The sequence below is a fragment of the Thermobia domestica genome, chromosome 4 (genome assembly GCF_964235325.1).
Source record: "Thermobia domestica chromosome 4, izTheDome1.hap1.1, whole genome shotgun sequence".
NCBI classification, from domain to species: domain Eukaryota; kingdom Metazoa; phylum Arthropoda; class Insecta; order Zygentoma; family Lepismatidae; genus Thermobia; species Thermobia domestica.
In genome coordinates, this window is record NC_137457.1 from 143,827,290 (window position 1) to 143,850,369 (window position 23,080).

At 33.7% G+C, this 23,080-nt stretch overlaps 1 protein-coding gene across 3 annotated transcripts in view; it reads right to left on the minus strand.

Moving 5' to 3' along the window:
• The window catches only part of LOC145683374 (phospholipid scramblase 2-like), a 628,315-nt gene that overhangs the window by 11,491 nt on the left and 593,744 nt on the right, over window positions 1–23,080 (minus strand). For 2 of the 3 annotated variants that reach the window (XM_081754705.1, XM_081754707.1), the window contains exon 8: window positions 15,338–15,431. The exons of the other annotated variant lie outside the window; for it this stretch is intronic. In XM_081754705.1, the coding sequence (XP_081610831.1) occupies window positions 15,366–15,431 (66 nt within the window). In that variant the 3' untranslated portion in view covers window positions 15,338–15,365. The remainder of the gene's footprint in view (window positions 1–15,337; window positions 15,432–23,080) is intronic. 3 annotated transcript variants of the gene reach the window in all.

Below are 23,080 nucleotides of genomic sequence, written 5' to 3' on the forward strand. Positions count from 1 at the left end.
TTTATTGAACCACGCCATCTTTGGTGAGTTGTAGAGTTTGAGCAGCATGCATGAAAAAAAAATCCTCTTCCATTCATTATATATATTTGTTGTAACTTACTTACATATATCATACTTTCTAGGCTTCTGGGTATGTCCTAAAAGAAATGAGAATGTTGCTGTTAAGAACGTTCAGCGGAATGCTGTTAAGATAGTGACAGAAAAGGGTGACTACTATCTCGGGTAAACGAACTGCAAGTTTATGTACTTTTATTTCAACTGCAGTTCATTTTCCCTGGTCACTTTTTCCTACTAAAAATAGTAAAAAACTGATTTATACAACCAAACGTTCCACATCCAAATTAAACGAAGATTTTAGATACCAGTAATATGATGATTCATAAAAATATAACCCATGATAAAATCTTCTTGCCAATAAGACCAAATATCAACCATAGGTTTCAGTACTAAACTTTTATTTCAATTTCACTTTAAGTCTAGAACTTCGCAAAACATTTAAGCATGGCATCGCAGAAGCATCACTTCTCATTTTCTACTTGTGAATACATAACCTCAACATTACGTCGTCATCGTATGACAAAGAGTATCATAATAAAATTGACAAGGACGTTCATTGGTTTCAATTTTTCATAGAAAGTAGTGAAGTTTAGATTAACATATCGTAGATACCCATTATTAATTTATAACGATAAACTTGTCACTACACCTATTAAGAGACACACAAGAGTAAGAATATGTCCTAGGCAGCATCAGAAAAATTATAGCTATAGCCATTAAATCATAAGTGTTTGAGAATGCCATATGCTCAGGATCATGTGATTCCCAAAGCCAACCAGAATGACTTATTTCACATTGAGGGTATTCTTGCATTGAAGTTGGATTTGTACTTGTAGTATTGATCTTTTGCACTAACCAAAAAGTCTTAGACTAAGATTCTCACACTTATGACCATCGTGATCATCATAGGTTTCCTGACATTAATTGAATTATCTGGATTTAACTGAAAAACTTCCTTGCTCCACGGTCTTGTCTACACGTATGAATTTTCTTTCTTGATATCGTGCATCAAATGTAGTGTTTATCGACTTCTATTCCTTCCTGCCCCCATACCCTCTAAAACGTCTCTCATAGTACAGATTCTTCTTAACCAATATCCCAACCAGTTTCTCGTCCTTCTGTCATATTCCTATTAAAAAGCTGTCTTGAATATTTCGGCTCTTTTTCACTATCATTTGAAGATCGATATTAAATGATGTTGCAAGAGTCATCATTTCTTCCTAATTCCTCTTTCGTTCTAGTTTTTACTTGAACGCTCTGTCATTTCCTCCCCGCTATAGCATATTCTTGTTGGCTCATATATATGACCCTACGATATTTATTTCCATTAAAACCTAACCTTTCTTAGAAGCCCATGAACTCCCGGTCCATACGGCCGAAAGCATTTTCTGGATAAATAAGTAGAATATAAACATAGATAAATTTATAAATATTTTAGCTATCATCCTTAATAATGCAATTGCACATCTTGTTTCCTTACCTCTCCTGAACAGAAAAGGTGTTGCTCTAATTATTTTGATTTTCTCTTGCATTCTCTAATTACTTCATTTTCTACTTCAACATATAATTCTCTTTAATCTTTTTTCCCTTTCCTTATATAAAGCATAAGGACATTCTTTCTACTTCTTCTAAGACTTCACTTCTTTCGCTGATTAACTTACCATTATTATTTTAAATGCCGGTTTAATATTCTCTTCCTTCCAAAGTTCTATAGATTTCACAACCCCTTAAATTTCCAAGCGTTTCCCAATATTTTCCAATTCTCTTTTCCGTTGTGTCTTTGTGTTAACATATTACTTCTTCTGCAGCTTCCAGTATAAAGTCTAATATACTCGCAGCGCATGCTATTACATGTACTTATCATTTCCATATTTGAATACTGTTCTTCGAAGTCTTCTACTTTCTGTTTATTTCTACCTTTTCTGTTTTCAACATTTTGTTGCTTCCTTTTTTTAATCCTACATTTTTCTTTTTACTGAGTACTTGGACAAGTATAATGTTATGATCAAAGAATACGTCAGGCCCGAGAGGGACTTCGTCATGTTCAAGCTTTACAATATCTGCTCTGAATCATAATGTAATCTGTGTGATATCTGTGGCAACCTTTTGGAAATTACCAGTTAGATTTTCTTCTCTTGTGTTGATTGAAGCTAGTGTTTATTACTAGTGTTGAATTTTGTGTACAGTTTTTCCCCTTTGATTTCTTTCTCCCAATTCATATCTTTCTAAAGCACTACAATTATGTTTTTCGCCCCAACTGAATTGAAATATCATGTTGAAATTACGCATGCAATTCCCTTCTACGTCTATATAGCTTTCATTTCCACATACTTTTCCTCAACTTCTCAAGTTGTATGCGATGTTTCTTTATTACCATTAGATCATCCTCATTACTAATAAAACTCGAACTGACCAAAGCAGTGTCTATATTTAAAGATTATATATTTGCGTTACAGTTTCGGCAAAGTAACATAGCGTTCCTCAGACACATTATGAGAGAAATATCCAATTTTGGCAGATCATCAACAATATAGATGCACGACACGCCCACTTTCTTTTTACAAATCTTAAATTTAATTGACTCCAAAAAGTAACTTTTTAATTACTTTAAACTTAAACTTTTAAGTGGCTCAAAAAGTACTAGGTTAACTGTAGAGTGCGATATGAAGTACATAAGAGAAACAGCAATGATGTTAGAACAAATGCATAAAACAACAAAAAGTGGTGCTAGACTAAAAAAGAGAACAACGCAGTATATAAACACATTAAAAAAAAGGACGTGAAATAGATTGGGAAGGACTAAAGGATTAGAATGGGAGAAAAGAAGTGTGATAAGAAATTTGAAAGAAGCCCAGAGTATTAAGAAATACGGGAAGAAGTTGATGAATTGGTCACGTGGACTTGTAATACATGAATTATGGAAAAGGATTATAGACAAAATAGAAAGGAAGAATTAAAAGGATCAACACGAGCTGTTGGAGCAGGTATACTACGGAGAACTGCAGATGGGCAATAGAGAATATAAAGTGTAAGTGACAAATATTTAACTGAGAGTTTCATAACAAATGCACAAGAGGAGAAAGTGTCTACCGTAATTAAAAATTTACTTTTTTGAGCCAATTACAAGTTTACGTTTACAGTAATTAAAAATTTACATTTTAGCGCCAATTAAAAGTTTACATTTTGTAAATAGAAAATGGGCGTGTCTTGAGTCAAGATTGTATATAAGCTGTCAAACTTGGATATCCTCTAATAATGTGTCTGAGTAAGGGTGTTAATAGCCGAAACTGTAACACAAATATATAATCTTAAATTACATATACTGCTTTGGTCAGTTGGAGTTTTATTAGTAATCTTGAATTTTCCAAATCTACAATAAATAATTTACGCGATCTTCTTCATTTGATTTAAGCCTCAACATCATAACTACATCACCTACAAATTCTACTTTCACTACCTTCTCTTTTAGGTATTAAAAATGTTTCCTAGGTCGTTAAGCCAGACTTTTTCATTACATTTTATATACTTTGCTGCTCTATACCCCAATTTTTCTTCCCATCTAACTTCACAAACTCCTAAAATTTGATATTGATTGTCTTTCTTCCACTATCTATCTTCCTCATATTGTTACCTTTTTGTCAAATGGTACTCCTTAATAAATACCCATCTCGAAAATACAAATAGGATTTTTTCAACTCCAGAAATATATTTAGATCTACGGAAGATCATTGTACACATATTTTGTTTTCATTGACAGCAAAATAAACAAACATTGGTTGGTAGTTTCCCATTGCCTTCTGGTCCTCAGCATCCCAATCGTTGCCTTCTTCCAGATCACTCTTCGTCTAGATATTTCATTTAGGCTAATTTGGTAAAGGTGAATATTTTGGTAGTGTGCTACTACCGACATAGCTCTGCATGTCACTATAGAACGAAATTCTCTCCAACCTATCACATGCAAGCTATAAGTCCATTCGTAAAGGTGGTGTTTATTAGTAAGGATAAATCTATTTTTAACTAGTAAGGCAGCAAAGTAGGCCACCCTGAAATATGTGCACGAAACCACAGGGACATATGCTTGTTGCTATATATACACACACACGGAAGAATATGATACAAATCTAAAGGCCCATGAACATCCATTATATAACACAAATAAAATAAAAATACTCGAAATAACAATATGTAACCATCTATAGCGTATTCAGCAGGGCGAGGATTTCGTAAACATTTAGTGAGGTAAATATTCATTTCATATAATCAAATTTTAGAACTTGTCAAAGAGAAGGGTCGGGCAAGTTATTTCTAACAAATTTGAAGCGTAGAAGTAATGCTTCTCTCAAAACGAAAAAAAATGAAATCGGTTTAGTATGTGTTTGTACAACGTACCGGGCGCTAATCTTGAAGCAACATGACTCTGACCATTGAATTGGAGCGATTTGTTTTACCTGGAAACTTACTACTCCGTAGTTGTGATGGCGTACTCGCTTCTAGCGTTGGAGACTAGGTTTAACTTATCGCTTAAATATATGGAAAATTATTTAATGTCCGTCTGTATCATGACCTGATTCTCTATCTAGACTATAGTTACTTCTTCTTTTAATATTTCTTCTATATCCATAATTACTTTTTTGTTGTTGTTGTTGCAATTACCTCTATTTCTTTGCCCATTAAGAGTTTCTGTGTATCCTTTATGTTACTTTCATTCTAGTAATATTGCAAATTCTGATTTTCATTATTTTGTTAATGAAACTTGTAACTAATCTACCTTACTGTTTAACTTTGTATTTTGTCACATACTGGATGGTTCTTTAGTAATTTGTTTTCTTCGCTACCATGTTTTGAAAGTTCGGCATAATCGATTTTTAAAAAAATGAAATTTATATTAAAATTAATCACACTAGTAAAGACGAAAATGACATTCATTATCAATGAAATTACTTAATTAGAACAGTACATTGCCTTCCACTTTCATCTCAACCAAGCAGCATTCACCCATGGACCTCACATGTCTCAAGACTGTGGGTGGTTGGTGTAATAGAATGGCGTAAACATTAAAACAGCGCCTATTAACGAATATTTTGTTACATAATAAGTCCTTGGCGCAAAAGCCTAAGTAACCAGGGGTGCAAAATACATATGGGCCATTCAGGTTTGTAATATTTAACAGCCTGCAATGATTCGAACGTAATCTTTAATTCTGTGTTTAAGTATACTTTTCCTCTGTAATTATGTTTAAATTAAGGCCATACAAGAACACGGACGCAATGAGACACAGACCAATGAAAATGCATACGCAGTGTTGTGCTCCTTTTGACTCAAGGAAAATTTTCCTTCTAAAGTTAAACGTTGCCATTCTTGTTATAAACAATGGCAAATTTTCAGTATTGTCAACAAAGGTTAATAACAATAAGCATACCGCCATACAAAGAAGTAATTATTAACGTCGGTAATGATTGGATAGTCACACCAGCGTCCATGCTGAGACAGAACTGTTCATGCCCAGACTTACCGCTCTTCTCAGTGCTATACAGGCCCAAGTTGTGAGCTCAGTTCTCTATTAGCTACTGCACTTTGAAGAGTGTACTGCAGTTGTGTGTGTGTGTTTTTTTTTAAGAAAAATGATCTCTTCTACGTTATTCCTACAGACAACATACTGAATTCTTAGCAGAAACATATTGTTAAAGTTTACAGTAACTTGATAAAGTCTACTTTAGCCTAGTTTAGTGCACGAAAGTCTATCCAAAGATAGCTTACTAGCCCAAGAGATTTGTATAGTTTAGGACAAAACTGCATTAGTGTTTTTTTTTAAGTAAGTGAGTTTGGAAGAGTTACAGACCGAATGAAATAAATATGTGTTTTGACATATCATCAATACTGGGTTACGTAGTGGAGTATGCGTCCTTCTAGAGCAACAGATGAAAAACGAAAAGTTTTATTTGGCTTGCCGGCATCATTTGCCATTCTTGGGGAAGTTGTTAGTAAGTCAATAGGAGCTTGAAGATGGCCTGACATCTTCACGTTTAAGAGGTTTAAGGGTCTTTGGAACTTTTTTTCAGCACAGTAATTTCAAACCCGGCCCGTATGACGGTTTACTTTATAAGCATCTTTCCAACAGTGCGTCAAATATCATTGAGTTTGCTAAAAGAAACTTCAGAAGTTTCAACCACGGGAAGAATACAAAAAACTTTACGAGCTCCAGCTCTCATATTCCTTGGAGAAGTTCCACAACGAAATATAAATTTTAGAGCTCTAGGGAAAGAGCATCGAATCCGACGTATGGAAAGGGCAATTTACTAGCTAACGATAAGGAGATATGAGATAAGTTCAAACGTTTCAAACAAGAAGAAACAGGAATTATTCATTTGTAGTGAAAGTTTAGGGTAACGGCTGGTTTCGAGCACCATCTACTTGTATTGCCCCAGAAATGACTTGCAACATTTGAGAAAGTTAAAATAATATGATGGTGTCAATGAGGGTATTTCAAAGTGTGTAATATAAGAGTCTCGCCGACATTTGTGGTACCTGTCAGTAGAGTTTGGTGAGCTTGCTTTTTTGATGACGATGGTCCCAAGGAAACTAGAAGGAAAGTTTTGAATTCTTTAAAGAATGAAGACAATGACGAACCATTGAAACGTGCCCAAATTGATACTGATGTCATTCTTACAAAGGACTAGCGAAATTTGTATCAAGTAACACTATGAGTTTTTTTTTCAAATCCTGGATCAACCATCAGAATATTTGCAAACAGATGTGACTACCTGGAAAGATAAGGAATCCTACAAGAAAAGCAAGGCAATTACTTTTTAAGTTAATGTTCTTAATGGCACCTGAACGTAGGGTTGCGCAGTTGGAAGAGTGCTGCAAACTTCATACAAAATATGAGGGAAAAAAGCATTACTCTTGTTAATTAAGCAATTTAGAACAAAGTATCCGGACTCGAAGAAATCAATTTTGATGTCATAAGATGAAGTAAAAGCTGACAATATATTTTATTAACATTTTTTTTTTGAAATTCGCATTAAATAGTAGCGATGACTTTATATCTTTATTAAATATAACTAATCTTGTAACTAAATTGTATAACTAATTCTTTAGTAGTTTACACTCAAAATTTACAAGGCGGCAGCGACCACTAAAAATTAGTTTAAAAATCCAATAAAATCATAGTAACTCTTCTTTACATAATAGGTCAAAATACCAGAGTGCCCCAAAGAATGTTTTAAAACATTTTTTTCATGTATTTTAGGACCACACCTTCGAACATTTGAAGACGCCCGGGATAATTTCCGCTAGAAAACTTGATCTAAAACTTCAAACATTTTCAGTTGCAAGTTACAGGCACATAAAACTGATTAATCATGATTTTATTGTCTAAATATGTAATTTAGCTGCCTATGATTGACTAGTGTTATTTTGTGTAAAGTTGCATGTAGGAGACATTTGTGGTGAAAACCAGGTACACTGCTTTATTTTAAAATTTATTTTGGTGTGTTCAACTGGAATATGTTGTTTACGACGGCGGTGTCTGCCGTTTTCATTCTCTAGTGAGAGAAACAAAATGGCGGCTGAAATGTGAGATTTTTCATTTCCTACTCATATATAAAGAACTTAACTACTTATGATTTATCCAAACAACATTGTTACGTTAATTTTGTAGTTATTCTTTACATTGTTACTATTTCAGAATTAAGGCTTTCCAATACCCAAAATTTTCAGAGTAGATGTACGTATCCTGAGGGTACATTTTAGATTATGAAGATGAACTGTTACAACCATTGATTGTTAATAAGGTACTTAATGCACAAACATTCCATTTATGTTTTCATAACACTTTCAATCCATAATACTCTTAGAATAATACTCCTACTAAATCTTGGAAATCAAAGATTTACATTACTCAATCATACAGTCACTTTCAGTAACTTTTCATTTACATATTGAAATACACTTCAAATTTCTTTTCTTGCAACAACTTTAATTATTAGAGTTAGATCCAGTAGAAGAGCCACATGCAATTATTTTTATTTCCTCGTACTGAAAGTAACGACAGTAATATGACCCAAGTTAGCAATCTTCCTTGATTCAGCCCCTTTCGTCAGGTGAAGGCAATTGAGAATGTTGGATGTCGTCTGTCTCCAACTCATAGATTGGTAATGTGATCCCTGTATGTGTAATGTTATGGCGTCAGTTGTTGTAAGTAGGACTTCAGAAGCTTGTAATTTATGAAACAAAGTTGTTGTTGCCTAATCACAACTCTCTTCTTTTTGAAGGTTATAAATTCTACTTACAAACTCTTCAACCAATTTGATTGTTTCTGCCTCTTCTAATGAAGTGAAGCATTACCAAGATCTTGTAGAAGCTGGTAATTTTGACAGAATGTTATCTACTTTTCTTCTTACCATCACCAACTATGTGGGAAATAGTATAGCAGCCTGAAACACTGTGAAATGGAATTCTGTAGTCTTATCTTTTATCATAATACTGTATGTTATCTTATCATAATTCTGTATTCACAAAGTGTGTGAATAGGTATGTACTTGGTTTTTTTGTCTCTGCCCATTTTTAGCCATTCTTCTTTGGAATTTAGTCGACTGTAATGTGCTATTAAATGTACCAAAACATCTGTATCTTGTGCTAAAACAACAATATTATCAGCTTGAATAGGAAGACAATGAAAAACAATTCCTGTATCGGCTGCTTCCTGTTCGGAAACTAAGGAACTTGTCTCTAAATAAGGTCTGATGATTTCACCATGCCTCCTTTTTCGAATCCTCCAGAAAAAAATAAGGGTTTTGTTTACAGAAGCTTGAATACTTAGCTCCTCTGAAAGCAAGCATACAAGGCCAACCTTATTTTCAGAAAGTTCCAGGAATCTGTGATATATAACGATAAAATGCAATGTTAGTTCTGTCGAAACTGTCACGAAGTTGACGTATTCGTCTCATCACCAAAAGTTTTAGCAGTACTCGGTTACCCTATACTCATCAAAGAAGCAAGACCATCTATTATTACACAGGAGTTAACTTCTAAAGTCACTTTTGGAAAGGAGATTGTATAACTTGTTAACGTATCTGCAAGAACTTACTTATATCTACTTCTGAGATCTCCAATTTAATTTTGCGGTGGAAAAAGGCATTGGCAATAATTAATGTTGTAATATTTTATTCAGATTCATTACCCTTCCTCTTGATACATCATAATTAAGCGATGCAGAATACTTCTATCCGTTTTCAGGGAAACGTTCTTAACTTCTACTGTTTAACTCTATAAAGAGAAGCATTGTTACTGCCTTGGTCTTCTTTAGTAGAGAGTAGGAACCCGCATGAGAGGGGTTTTCTGTTGGAAATATTAATATTTTTTTTAAGAAATTCTAACATTTGACCTAATTTGTAATGAATCTTCAATTTCAATTGTTTCCCTGTCCATTGTTGCAAGTGTATGAAGATTGGATTTAGATAAGTCTTTCTGCAAACCATAAAACCTTTGCATCGTTTCAACAATTTTATTTCCATCGGAATGATCTCTCATATGCCTGGTTTAGTCAATTCGTTTCAAAACATTTGATCATCAAGTACAAGAGAAAATTTTCTTCTTGTCTAACATGTAATTTGTGCAATAATGCCTTCTCCTCTCTTCAATGTTGCATTAAGCCATTTTTGGCTGTGATTTGGCTTAAATTCATTGAAAGTTCCATTTGAACCTTTAACGACAAAGTTTTCAAGTTTAAATTCTTGCAATACGTCTAAAGGAAGATTAATCATCTCTGCAATATATATAACTCCCCACCCTACATAGTGAGGTCGTATCCGAAAAAATATGGTGACTTTTTCTGAAATGCATATATGTGCGAATCCCATATTCCATTGATCTAAGCTTTTATGGAAAGAAAAAGAATATAAACCATGTTCATATATTTATACCAGAAAGGAAAATTAGGTTTCTCACATGTGAAGTTATCGAAGAGTTTGAAATTCTTTGGGAGTTTATTGTTCTTAATGAATCTATAAGACTATTATAATCATGATCCATTCTCTCTTCCTTTCCATGCCTTCCCACCCCGGTTGATCTCACTATCCTATCCAATACGGTTGATCTTAAACTTGAAAAGGCATAGTGAGTTTCATTATTCATCTCAGCGACCACGAAAACTATTGGCTTGAAAACCCCTTCCCCTATAACGCGTGAACTGGAGGTCCGTCTGCTAGGAGTGTCTTACAATACGTGTTTTCAGATTCCATGCCATTTGCGCAACAAGTATAGCTGTAATTGATCCAGGTGTTCCATACATGCTGAAACATAAAATCTCTTTCTGCCGTTTTAGTACCATTAAAATAACATGGGTTTCTCCTTCCAGTCACTTATCTGAAGGAAGGGGGTTTGGTAGGGATAGCTATTCCCGACAGTACTCACCGTCAGTTAGTAAGGAACTATGCAAAGTTTAATAAAAATGTATTCTGCCGTTCAAAAGGAGATGTAGAAAGTACACAGTTACATATGTATTAACATCGATTATATATTTGATACCTAGTTATCTGAAAATTTTAACTATAGTTTAGAAGGTTTGAGACTGAAATTTCAGCTTCGTAAACAAAATATTTGAATTCACAGCTTGTAATTATGATTAAAGACCAATTTACTTGCCTTTCACAAAAAATTCCTTCTAGTCGATTAATATGCATCTTTTTGAAAATTGCCACCACTCTTTGTCATTATTTTAAGTTTTGAGAATAAATATTGTATCTGTCATCATAGTTACGACGTTCAATTTCATTAGATATATCAATTCCTGTGTATCATATACAGCATATGATTATTTGCATAGATTACTTGGTAACTTTTACAATTAAATCGAAGTGTGGTGGAGCGGTTCGCAGGTGGTCGTGACCGTAGTTTCGAAAAACCTTCTCCTAACGAAAAGAATAATCATAAAGAGACAAAACAATATATGATAATATTTGATTCTATTATTATTAGTACATCGCATTATAATCGTAATTGAATTGGTCAATCTAATTCCTAAGAAAAAGTTTCCATGTTTAAATGATCAGTTACTACCATTACATTGAAATACATGAAGTAACTAGTTGCTACGAAACATACGTCTTAATGTATGAAGAAATCAGCGAGATGGAATTAGTGGCTTTTGCATGCATAAATAAACACATTCTTCTCAAGAGGGCAGTCAAAATCAAAATCTACGGTCGATACAATAAACACTATATTTTAAAGAACATTCATTGCAATACATTAACATAATTGAAATATCATATCTTTGTTCTGGGATGGCAACTCGAAATCGTTACAATAGTGATATAAAGTTTTCTTTAAGTTTAGATGGAAGAAACACTATACACGTAGCGTACACATTTGACGAAATATCCATGTGTAGTTTTTGATGATTGGTGGCGATGACCTTTCGTTTCATATTAACTAAATCTGTTCTCTTTTTTACGATCGTTGAATCATATTGAATTTCACAAGAATGATTTTACTTTCCTGTTTAATATTAAGAAGAGATAATTATTAACTAAATCATTTATTGTAACAAGAAATAATCATAGAGGTAATCGTTAATCATAACAGGCACTATACAAAAATACGGTATAGTTCATCTGATTTGACCACAGATCTTGTGATTTTAAAACCAATCGTGGTCACCAGTGAATCACATCTAATTATTCAACTTATTTGTCTTTTCTTATTATGTGGGAAATAAAAAGTCACACCTCATTTAAATACCTTTTGTTATTTCATTACATTTGAGACCATTAATTACGAAGCTTCGTTTCATACCTGCTCTTCTGAATGTTTGGATATACGACAAATTATATGAACGCTTGGTAATACACACATCTAATGAAAAAGACGGATATAATCAAACTGTTATTTTATTTATTACATATTTTAAAAAAATAATATGCCTATTTTATAGAATTGATTTTAAAATTTTGAAAACTTCTAGGATAGATAGAACTGTATGCACAATTGCGAACTTCAGAAATACGTACCATATATCCAAAAATGTTTAAGATTCGAACTGTTGCATCATTAATGCAACTTGTCGACATCAGTTGCATCATTAATGCTGTAGAAGCCTTCACAGTTTGGTGCTTGAAGTGCTCGAACGTCCTTAATTTTATAAAAGTCGATAACAAATATTACATTGTAAGTTTTTATTTAACAAGTAGATTTAAAATATTTAAAAAGCTTAAGCAGTACAATTTAAAAGATTATATCACGTTCGGTAGATAACAATATTAATCTGATGACATTAAAAAGTACGTCAATGTCGTCTGCTGATATTTGTATGGTGCAATGTTTCAGGGTATTTTGTTACTTCATTTGGAACATGCAAGGGAATTTCAAGATAAATGATATGTTCTGGATATTTTTTATTTCTGTTTTTTTACAGTTAATCTCGGGTCGACGTTTCTGATATTTTCTCCATAGAACTCTGTCCCGGAATTCTTCTCAATTTATACTTAGGTTTTTGAATGCATTTAAGTCATATTCATCCAGTTACTTTCCGATTCCTATCGACGTCTCTTCTCATCCATTTCCGTTGCCATCTTCTTTCTGTCCTTGGAATCGATTTTACTCCTTATTAGATTGCCATACCAGTCGAGTGTTCTTGTTTCAGTTTTCTTAGAAATATCTACAATTTTACATTTCGTGTAAAATTAAAATTCCTCACTCTAGCTCTTCATGTCATATCGCGTATCACGTGAAAGTTTCTGCTTTATGTAGCATTAAATATTACTTTACGTTCTCATTGATTGCAATTCTGCCCCGTAAATCTTTGCTGACCCAACCACTTTTTCATAATATGATTCCTTTTTCTGTTCCGTGGTTTTCTGATTACATTAAACGTCATAATGTTTCTTTAATTTTGCCAACTTTCTTGCATTTTGCTTCTTATTTTACACAAACATCACTATTGTTGACAATACATTAGACTCTCTCTATCTATCTATCTATCTATCTATCTACCTTTCTATGTATCTATCTATCTATCCATATATATATATGTATATAGATAGATATTGATAGATAAAGTATATAAAAAGTAATTAAATCTTTCTTCTTGCAGCGTTATTTGCCACTTTCATATATGTAAGCTCGAAATATTAACTTCTCTTTTCAGTAATTTTTAGTACTCTATCTTTCAGAGGCTATTTTTACTCTCTATTTTCTTTTCAATGTATGTTCACTTTGTACTGCACAGTACAATTTCATCGTCATACAATATGTACCAGAGGGCTTTAATCCTCATAATTTGATTTACAACAACAGTGGCAATTTTAATGAAGTTCGAAGTTAAGGCATGATAATACTCTAGTATAATATATGCTCAAGAATGATTTGGAGTTCAATATTTACTACATTGTTCATAGCTCCTGTATTAATATAATGCAGTATCCGTAACCATTTCTCTTTCACTCCTTTCTAATTACGACACCTTCATACTTCTTCACATGATATTTTGTCGCAGACCTTTTTCCAATCAATGAAGGTAATATGTTTTTATCTTTGTTTCCTTTATCCTGATATTTTCAGATATTTTTTGTATAAAAATTGTGTCCGTTGTACTCTTTCTCGGCGATATCCAAATGGTATTTCTATTGATGTTTAACCTTCTCATCGCCCATCTACTTCTTGCTACAAAACTTCTTTACATGAAACATTAAATTGATTCCTCTCTATTTCCTGCAAATCTGCTTTCTTCACAAAAATGTAAATAATAGCACTATTCTTCTACTATTTGTAACGTGTTCCTGTTCATAGACTTTTGTATAAGATCCTATACGATATCTATAACGTCTTGTCCCACAGTTTTGAATGATGTTATTAACAATTCTTCTGTACCTAACGCCTTTCTAGTCTTCATTTTGTTTAACATTTTTTCTATTTCTTTCTTGCTTATTTAAGACATCCATTAGCGTTTTATGTTTCTATTTTGGAAATCTTCTCACTTTTTGTGTATAAATGATCTTGGAAATAACCTTATTATATGTTTGCTAAATTATCTTCGTCGGAAGCACGAATTACTTCTAATATTTCCTCTACTCAATATGGGCAGTGTCCTCTATTGGCTTCTGCTAATCTATACAGATTCTTAAGTGTACTTGTTTCGAAACAGTAATACGTTTTGTTCCAAGCTTGCACTTTCGCCCTAGTCTTTCCCTATATTCTTCTTTTCTAATCCTCTTGATGCTATATTTTCTTCAGTTTTCCAGAATAATCGTATTTAATATTTGCTTTTTTCCTCGTATTGAGGGTTTCTTTTTCTATCAGCAAGTCATATTGTGTGAAACGGGAGTATTCATGTCGTACATTAACTATTTTATTCTAAAATTAATATATGACTGTTGTTTACATTCCTTCCTTTCTACACATCCTCCGATTTCATAAAACTTCATTTTAAACTACCATATTATTTTCTCCTCTTTCAACCTCCTACTTTTGGCTCTTTATTTCCAGCCTCGTATTGTACGTTTTCGCAAATTTTCACTTTATGTCGCTATTCTATTTATGACCCCATAAGTGTGTCATTTATTATCTTACAACTTTAAATTACCTCAAAAAGTTTTCTTCGGATCAGTGCATTACATAGCGAAATTGGTTTTGTTTTCCCTACTCTCGCAAGGAAAATGGTATTTCCTTTCCTAAAAATGATTTGGAACTAAGGAAAGTCAAACACTATTGGAACAAAGATCTCTCCTTGGTCGTTAGTTTTTCACCCGCAGTTCTAAAACTGTACATTTTGATAATTATCTTCGTCCTTTTACCGAATTGTCGAATAAATTGGTCACCTACAAGACGTTATTTGTACATTGAAATGCCGCGAAATTCGTGATCCATCTTTCTTCCTCTTTGCAGCTTAGTTGTGGAGCATATTCGTACACTGAATTTCGTCTTGATACAAATCTTGATATATATCAATTTATCGCGCCTTCGATTCACACATACAACATTCATTTTCCGAATCACTAAAACGAATAATTGTCACACTGTGATGATTCGACGAAAACGTACACGTTAGCAGCTCTGATTAGGAATACTGTAGTAAATTTTTTCAATAGTTATCAATCCGTGAATTGGAGAAAATATTCCTGAAGTACTGAGTTAGGTTAATACACTTATGAAGTACCGTCAAGAAAATTAATGTGTTAGGAAGGTAAAGAGATTTATTCCTTCTCTCCGATTTTTTCAGTAATACTACCTGTAAATAACAAATTATTTTTAATTGCAACTAACTGGAGGTCAAATATCTTACCCATAGCCCTTAGAGTTATATTCGCCCCTTAGTGCCAAGTATCGATCTCGCTTGGATCTATATCCTCGAATGAAAATTCATAATACATATAATCCTATGAAGATAAAAGAGAAAGTAATCATTGTAATAAAAATGCTTTAAATTCTATCGTTTATGCGCACTTTCTAGAAAAAAGAGTTTTCTATGGGGAGAACATGTTTGTATTTCCAAAGCTATCTAATACATCAAATGTAAAAACAGAATTGAGCACCGAGTGCTAATGGCCTAAGTGACTAGAAAGATAGTTCTACTTTTACTGATTAATATTACACTAATTGCATAAAGTATATATCTTGGATAACTACACATTTTAAAAATTAAGAATAAAACATTATACAATTAGCTTAAAGACTGAAGTTTCCTTTTCTCTACTGATATAAGGACAGCATAGATGAACACAATTGGAACGATTCTGCTCAGTATCTAAATACTTCATAGAGTTATTAAACAAATTGCAGTGACGGAGAAATCTAAGCATGACGTTTCCTGCTCTACCATAGGTGAAACATTTTAACAACATTACTGGATACCTATGGACATCCTTTAGACATTTTACAAGATTACTTGTTTGAATTGAATCGATTTTGCGTTTAACGTTCCATTCAGCAGCGAAGCTATATGAGACGAGGACCTACTGATTAAGATGGAATCCGAACCACATGAAGTTTATCTGTGAATCGAATATTATTGTTGTATAAATGGCAGTAGTATATTAGTTTAGATTATTCTCTTTCCCACTAAACAACAAAAAATCCATATGGCCAACATGTTCTCCTTATTTATTCGCAGTCGTAATTATTTTATATAATTATCCTAGAATTATCAATAGTGTAAGTTTACATGCCTCACATATTCTCCTAAGAAAAAGATAAAACAAATGAACAATGTTCTTGAAAATGTAAGTAGAGTGTTTGAACATGTTTATTTAACGATCCCAAAGGTGGAATTTTTGTAAGAGCCAGAGTTCCATATATATGTCTAAAGATCGTTAAATAAAGATCGTTCTTTGCAAAGCTCTTCACAATGGAATTATCCTACAGCTTTAAGTTACGTAAGGGTCATTCTATCCATCTTCATGCAGAGTCATAGAAAAAACGTGTGGACAAGGTTAATTGGATAGACGTGCATTGTCTTTGAGTATATTATAAAATAATCCTAATTATGGCATTCTTGTGAGAACCAAAATATTGGTCATCTTAGCCCTTAACAGGAAACGTTATTTTTTTCGCTTACAGGAAATGTGCGGACATGTATAAAGTAATATCGTATTTAATAATAAGGTACCGATATGTGTAATGTAGAACAATGAAACTTTATATACTGTATTTCGAGTCAAATATGGTAAGCAAGAGTTCCATATATTCATTCGGTTCTATTGGAATATAAATTCGGAAAATGTTAAAATATCTAAATTCAAATATGCGTAGTACATAAATTTTATAAAGTTGACAAATTTATGTCTGTGTAATTCTACTCATTATTACGATGCAAATATAATATTTTTCCACATGTAGCTATCTGTCCAAATGTGCTATTTGTCCCAAAGAGCTTATAAACGAATGATTGACATGATAGCTCTAAATAGATGTCGTCCCAAGGTGTCTTGAAAATAATGAATATATGTCTTCGTGTCCTTATTTACAAATAGAATACAACATTTAAAGAACAATAAGGGCTTTATTTACAGATAAGTCAGTAGATCTGTAGGTTGATGTTTGTTCTACTTCAAATTTGTTCTGACCTTCTTCCAACTTCATGTTGAAATTTCTTGAATTTTATCATTATCACATGAGGTAGACCAAATATCAATTTTCTAGGATTTTCTATCAGATTTCTTACATAGGTCGTTATACCAGGCATCACAAGTTTTGAAGAAAAACCCTTCGGTTTTTTGGTGGTTCATTTAAATTCCAAACCAAACTGTTTTTTTCCTCTATATCTAAGGCCTTCGTTATCACTTCAAACTTGAGTAGGGCTACTTGCATTGACACTTCTTTTACTACTTGAACTCACAACTTTCCCTATATCAGAACTAGTCTATCCCTCATTGTTACTAGGTGATTCTTCACTTTCAGGTAAAAAATGAGTGGTCTCAATTAGAATCTTCTGAAAACAATACCATAAAGTCGTCCTCGTCTTCCAGCATTTTTGCCGTCAAATTAGGATCCGCTGTATTTACAGTTTCTTTCTTAAATTTCTTTCCTGAAGTACTAGCTTCATATTTTGCAAATGTTTAAAACCTCATACAAACCAAATAGTATGTTTAAAGAGCTTATATAGCTACCTTTCGCGGTAAAAGAAGTCGAGCACAAATAACTTTTTAAAGAAAAAGTGTCTCATCAGGAATCGTGTGTCCAGTAAGCACGCAAAAATATACGGATAACGGAAATTTGTGCCTCTCAGACACCATAGGTTTTCTAAAATCATCGATAAGTTTTCGCTCAGACATTAACGCAAAGAATGACCTACTCCGCCACACGTACAACTACATAATGGAAAGGTAGTGAGAAAACCGATAGAGTGAGTGAATCAGTGTTGTCAATGAAAAACCATTGAAAAACTATACGTGTACGACAAACACATATTTCCTGTTAAAGGGTATAAACCAATGAAAAGCCATATAAACGAAGTTTTTTGGTTAATTCTATGTAGTGTTAAAATATGTTGTAGAACTATCATATATATAATATTAGTGTAAGTGCCGTGATCATTTCTGTCTGTAGAACTACAGATAAAGAGTAGGGACAACGCAGTTTTGAGGCATGTACTGTGTAGAATAATTACTGATAGATAATGTAAAGATCAGAGTATCTAGTTTTATTACATGCCGAATACTTAAAAGACTGTGGTTATATTTTATACGTAAATCCAAATCTGACAACGTAAGTTCCATCAAAAATTAAACAAGAGGAAGATAGTAAGGACGAAATAGACTAAAAAACATGTATAACAAAACAACATGTAGAACAAAAACATGTAAAAAACATGTGTTAGTCATAAGTTATTACAAGTGTCACTAAAGGACTGTATTAGTGGTGCAAATGTGACTGAAATTTCTCCTATTTATCGTTTACTTATATCTATTCAACAGCTAGTAGAGATGGTTATTAAGTTGGGCACATGTGATTTAAGAGGGAGAAATTGGGTAGCGATCTATATCGATAACAATAAACATGGGTACTATTTTAATTCTCTGGCACAGGGTGTGCATAAACTAATTCAACAGTTAATAGAACGGAATTGTAAACTCTATTTGTGAATACTGTACAAGTTCAAGATAATCATTCTCTCATGTGTGGATGTTTTGAATTATATTTTCTGTATTATATGATAGATGGTGTTTCATTTGAAAAAATGTATTGCAATGTTTAATCATAAAAAAATTAAAAGATAATGATAAGCTTGTCAAAAAAAACATGTAGAAAACGTAATGAAAAAGGAAACTGTAGAAGTTTGTAGGTTTTTAGAAATAAATAAATATATTTTTTTTAAATTTCTATACTTTTATTTCTCCATAGAACCTCTCTTTCTTACAATAATTTTAAGGTTGCAATGAAAACATTAAACTTGCTATGCCCTTAGGTAAGGGTTGTGGATCGCTCATTTTTCCAAAAACAATTCAACTGTTGTGCATTTGCATATGCATATGTCGATTTTTATTATATTTGCTTATGAAATAAACAAATTTCGTTACATCCTATGTAATTCCGCTAATGGTGGACAACCTTTCCTTTCCAGATCCACAACGTTTGCTAACGCAGAGACTTTCTTTATCCGAATGAACTTTTCCCCGCCTTGACAAAGGAACGTTCCATCTGATGCTCAAAAATCATACATAATAATCTGAATATGTGATACGAGATAGCTAGTCTTACTAGACCATGACAATCCATGCAAGTGATTTGTAAGCCAATCGATTTGTTTTTGGCAACCTATTGATAAATCTAAAATTCACATGGTACTTTTACAAAACAATGGAAATTTCATGTATCATCACACGCATCATCACCATCATAGGTATTCTGCCTTTATTGGCAGGTCACTTGCCGCAGCTGAGAAGCTTAATGCTCCACGGTCCTCAGCTAAGTTCTTCGTCTTCGCGTATCATCTTTCTGCTTTTATATCATCCAATAATTGTAGTCTCCTTCGCCCCTCCCTCTCTATCCCGACACCATACTCTCTAGGACGTCTCTCATGGTACAACCACTTCTTAGGCAATGTCCCAACCAATTTCTCTTACTTTTCCTAATAATACGTAAAAGTGTTCTTTTCTCATCCACCATTTCTAACACTCTCTCATTCGTTTTGCTCTCGACCCAACTAATTCTTTCCATTCTTCTCCACATCCCCATTTCGAAGGCTTCCAGTCGATTTTCATCACCTTTACGTAATGTCCACGCTTCCGCCCCATACAGTACACTCCACACGAAGCATTTTATGAGTTTTTCTCAACTCTTTCCTCAAGGTCCCACAAAACAGACTTTTCTTCCTCCTAAAGGCTTCTTTCGCCATTCCTGTCCTTGCTTTTATTTCACGTTCGCACTTCATGTTATTATTAAGAATACTGCCCAATTATAGAATACTATTCACTTGTTCTATTTTCTCCCCTCCTACTTTTATGTTTCACGTAGACCCCTTCGTACCAATCACCATGACTTTGTCTTTCTAACATTTATTTTCATTCCATGTTCTTCAAAGCCCTTTCTCAGTTTATCTAACATTTTATTGATTTTCTTTTCAGATTCTGCAACAAGCGCCATATCGTCTGCAAATCTTATGCATCTAATCATTCTACATCCTACCGAAATGCCATCATCATCATGAAAAATCTTTTTCATTATCTCTTCTAGATAGACATTAAATAGTATTGGCGAGAGGCAGCATCCTTGTCGAACTCTCCTTCTAATTGCACTCTCTTCCGTCAGTTCTTCACCTATCCTAACACTTACTTGTTGGTTTATGTAGAAGTTTCTTATAAGTCTTCTATATTTCTATTCCAACCCTATCTTCGTTAGATCTCCCAACAACAATTCCCAATTCGCGCGGTCAAAGGCCTTTTCTAGATCAATAAATATAACATACATCTCTTTCCCTTTTTCTATAAATCTTTCACCGATCGCCCTTAATAATCCAATTCCATCTCTTGTGCCCTTGTCTCTTCTGAACCCGAACTACTCCTCGTCAACTTCTTTATTTGTTCTTTCATATAACCTTCTGTTCAGTATTCGGGGCAGAATTTTAGCTGCATGCGGTATGAGACTAATAGTTCTATAATCCTCACATCTCTTTGGGTTCGATTTCTTAGCCATCGGTATCATAATAGTTTTCAGAAAGTCTTCTGGCCATTCTCCTGTTTCATATATTTCATTGCATAGTCGGAACCATTCTTTCTTTCCCTTGTCTCCTATATTTTAATGAATTCGATCGGTATGTTATCTATTCCGGTTGTCTTTCCATTCCTAATCTCGTATATAGCCTTTTCAAACTCATCCCTAAAATACTAAATCCTTTATCATCCTCGCCTACTTCATTTTCTACTTCAACATTTAGGCTACACGGTCTATCCCTACTCTCATATAAGTCTTCAACGTATTCTTTCGCTGACTACCTTCCCATTCTTATTTTCTACTGCCTTCATAATACCCTCTTGTTTCCTCCGAAATTCCATAGACTCCACCTCCTTGTAAATTTCCTCATATTTCCCAACTCTTTCTAATTCTTCTATGCCCTAGCATTTTCTTTTGTAAAAGTCTTCTCTTGCTCCTCTGGTTCTCTTCGTAATTCATTATTTAACTTTCTGTACATCTTTCTGCCCTCTTCTGTATCAACCTTCTGCTCTGTAACATCTGCTGTAACATCTGCTCTGTAACCCATGGCTTCTTAGTACTTTTGTGTTCGCGGTAAGCTACTGCTTCTTCTACGGCCTGCTGTAAGCAACGTTTAATATGTTCCCACTGTGCGTTACTACCTGAACCTATTCTTTCCTTGTTTGAACAATTTTCATCGAATTTTTTTTTTAACGGAAATATTTCTTATTTCCTCGTTTTTCAACTTTTCAGTATTCAACACTTTGTTACCTACTTTTCTTCTGCCTACATTTTTCAGTTGAATATCTACTTCGGCCAGCACAAGATTATGATCAGAGAAAATATCAGACCCAGGAAGGGTATTCGCGTTCTTTAAGCTATTCCAATACCTGTCCTGAATCATAACATAGTCTATCTGATATCTTCCGCCGTCTATTGGTGATTTCCATGTTTATTGTCTTCTCTTGTGCTGATTGAACCAAGAGTACCCAATTACTAGTAAATTCGGTCTACAGAAATTCACCAGTTTCTCTCCCCTTTCATTTCTTTCGCCTAAACCATATTTGCCTGCGATACTACCTTCCTGTTTTTCTCCCACAACTGCATTGAAATCTCCCATTAGAATTATGCATGCAATTTTCTTTTTCCTATCTATAATTTCTTCTATTTTTTCATAATTTTCCTCTACTTCTTCAGTTGCATGCGAAGTCGTTGGTGCATATGTCTGTATCACCACTAGATCCTTCGTTTTCCTTTAAGTCTTAACATCATAACTCTATCATCAATAAATTCTACTTTCACTACCTTCTCCTTTAAGCGCTTTCCAAGAATTATTCATACGCCATTATGACTGCCCTTTTCATTACCTGAAAAAAACATTCTATATTCTTCGCTGTTCAATACCCCATTACCTTCCCATCTAACTTACAAACGCCTACGAAATATAAATTACTTTAAATTTCTTCTTTAAGATATTCTAATTTTCCTCCCTGTAACATATGTCCCTATCATAAACATTTTGCTCTTTCTTGTCTCTCTTTCTCTGTCTGTCTTTTCCCCATTATTACTTTCTCGTCCAATAGTCCTTCCCAAGCCATCTCCCTCCCGGAGATCCGAATGGGGGGATATTTTACCTCCGGAACTACATTTTGATCTGCGAAAGACCATTGTTCATATGTTCTCTTTTTGCTGCCAGCAAAGTGGGAAAATAGAGTGGTGATCTCCCGTTGCCTTCCATCCCGCAGTATCCCAGCCGTTAAATTCATTCTGACCACGCCTGAGATTAATGTCCAAGTTGCCGTACCAATCACTATGATTTCCGCCAACTTGGCTAATAGAGAACTGCTGCCTTCTCCCAGAACACTCTTCGTCTGGCTACTCCATTTAGACCAATTCGGTAAGAGTAGCCCTTCTGGTAGTGAACTACCACCGACACAGCTCTAAATTTCAGTGTAGCACGCAATCATCCCCACCCGACACATAAGTGTCTTAGTAAAAGTGGTGTATATCGGGGAGGTCCTCACACGTATCACAAATTCATTCAGGGAAATCTTAAATCCCTGTATGTCTACAATATATATTTTATGGCAAACTGAAATTTCGCACGAACGCTCCATGACAACTGGAATAAGTTGTCCAATAAATTTAGTATTTTTTTTAAACATTCATCAGTTTTTAACATGAAGTTTGTGATTGAAATTTTACGTTGCCGTTCATGAAAGATTTGAAAGAGTTGAACTAAATTCTTATCATTCAGCAAGTGTTTTTCAAGAAAAGTGATAGGATTATGCTGCATAACACTTATTCCATTTGAGCGTAAGAATAGTTATAGTTTCTAACACACAACTTTCTCTAATGTTTTGTCCTCTATTCTCACTATCACAATGCATGATTAATA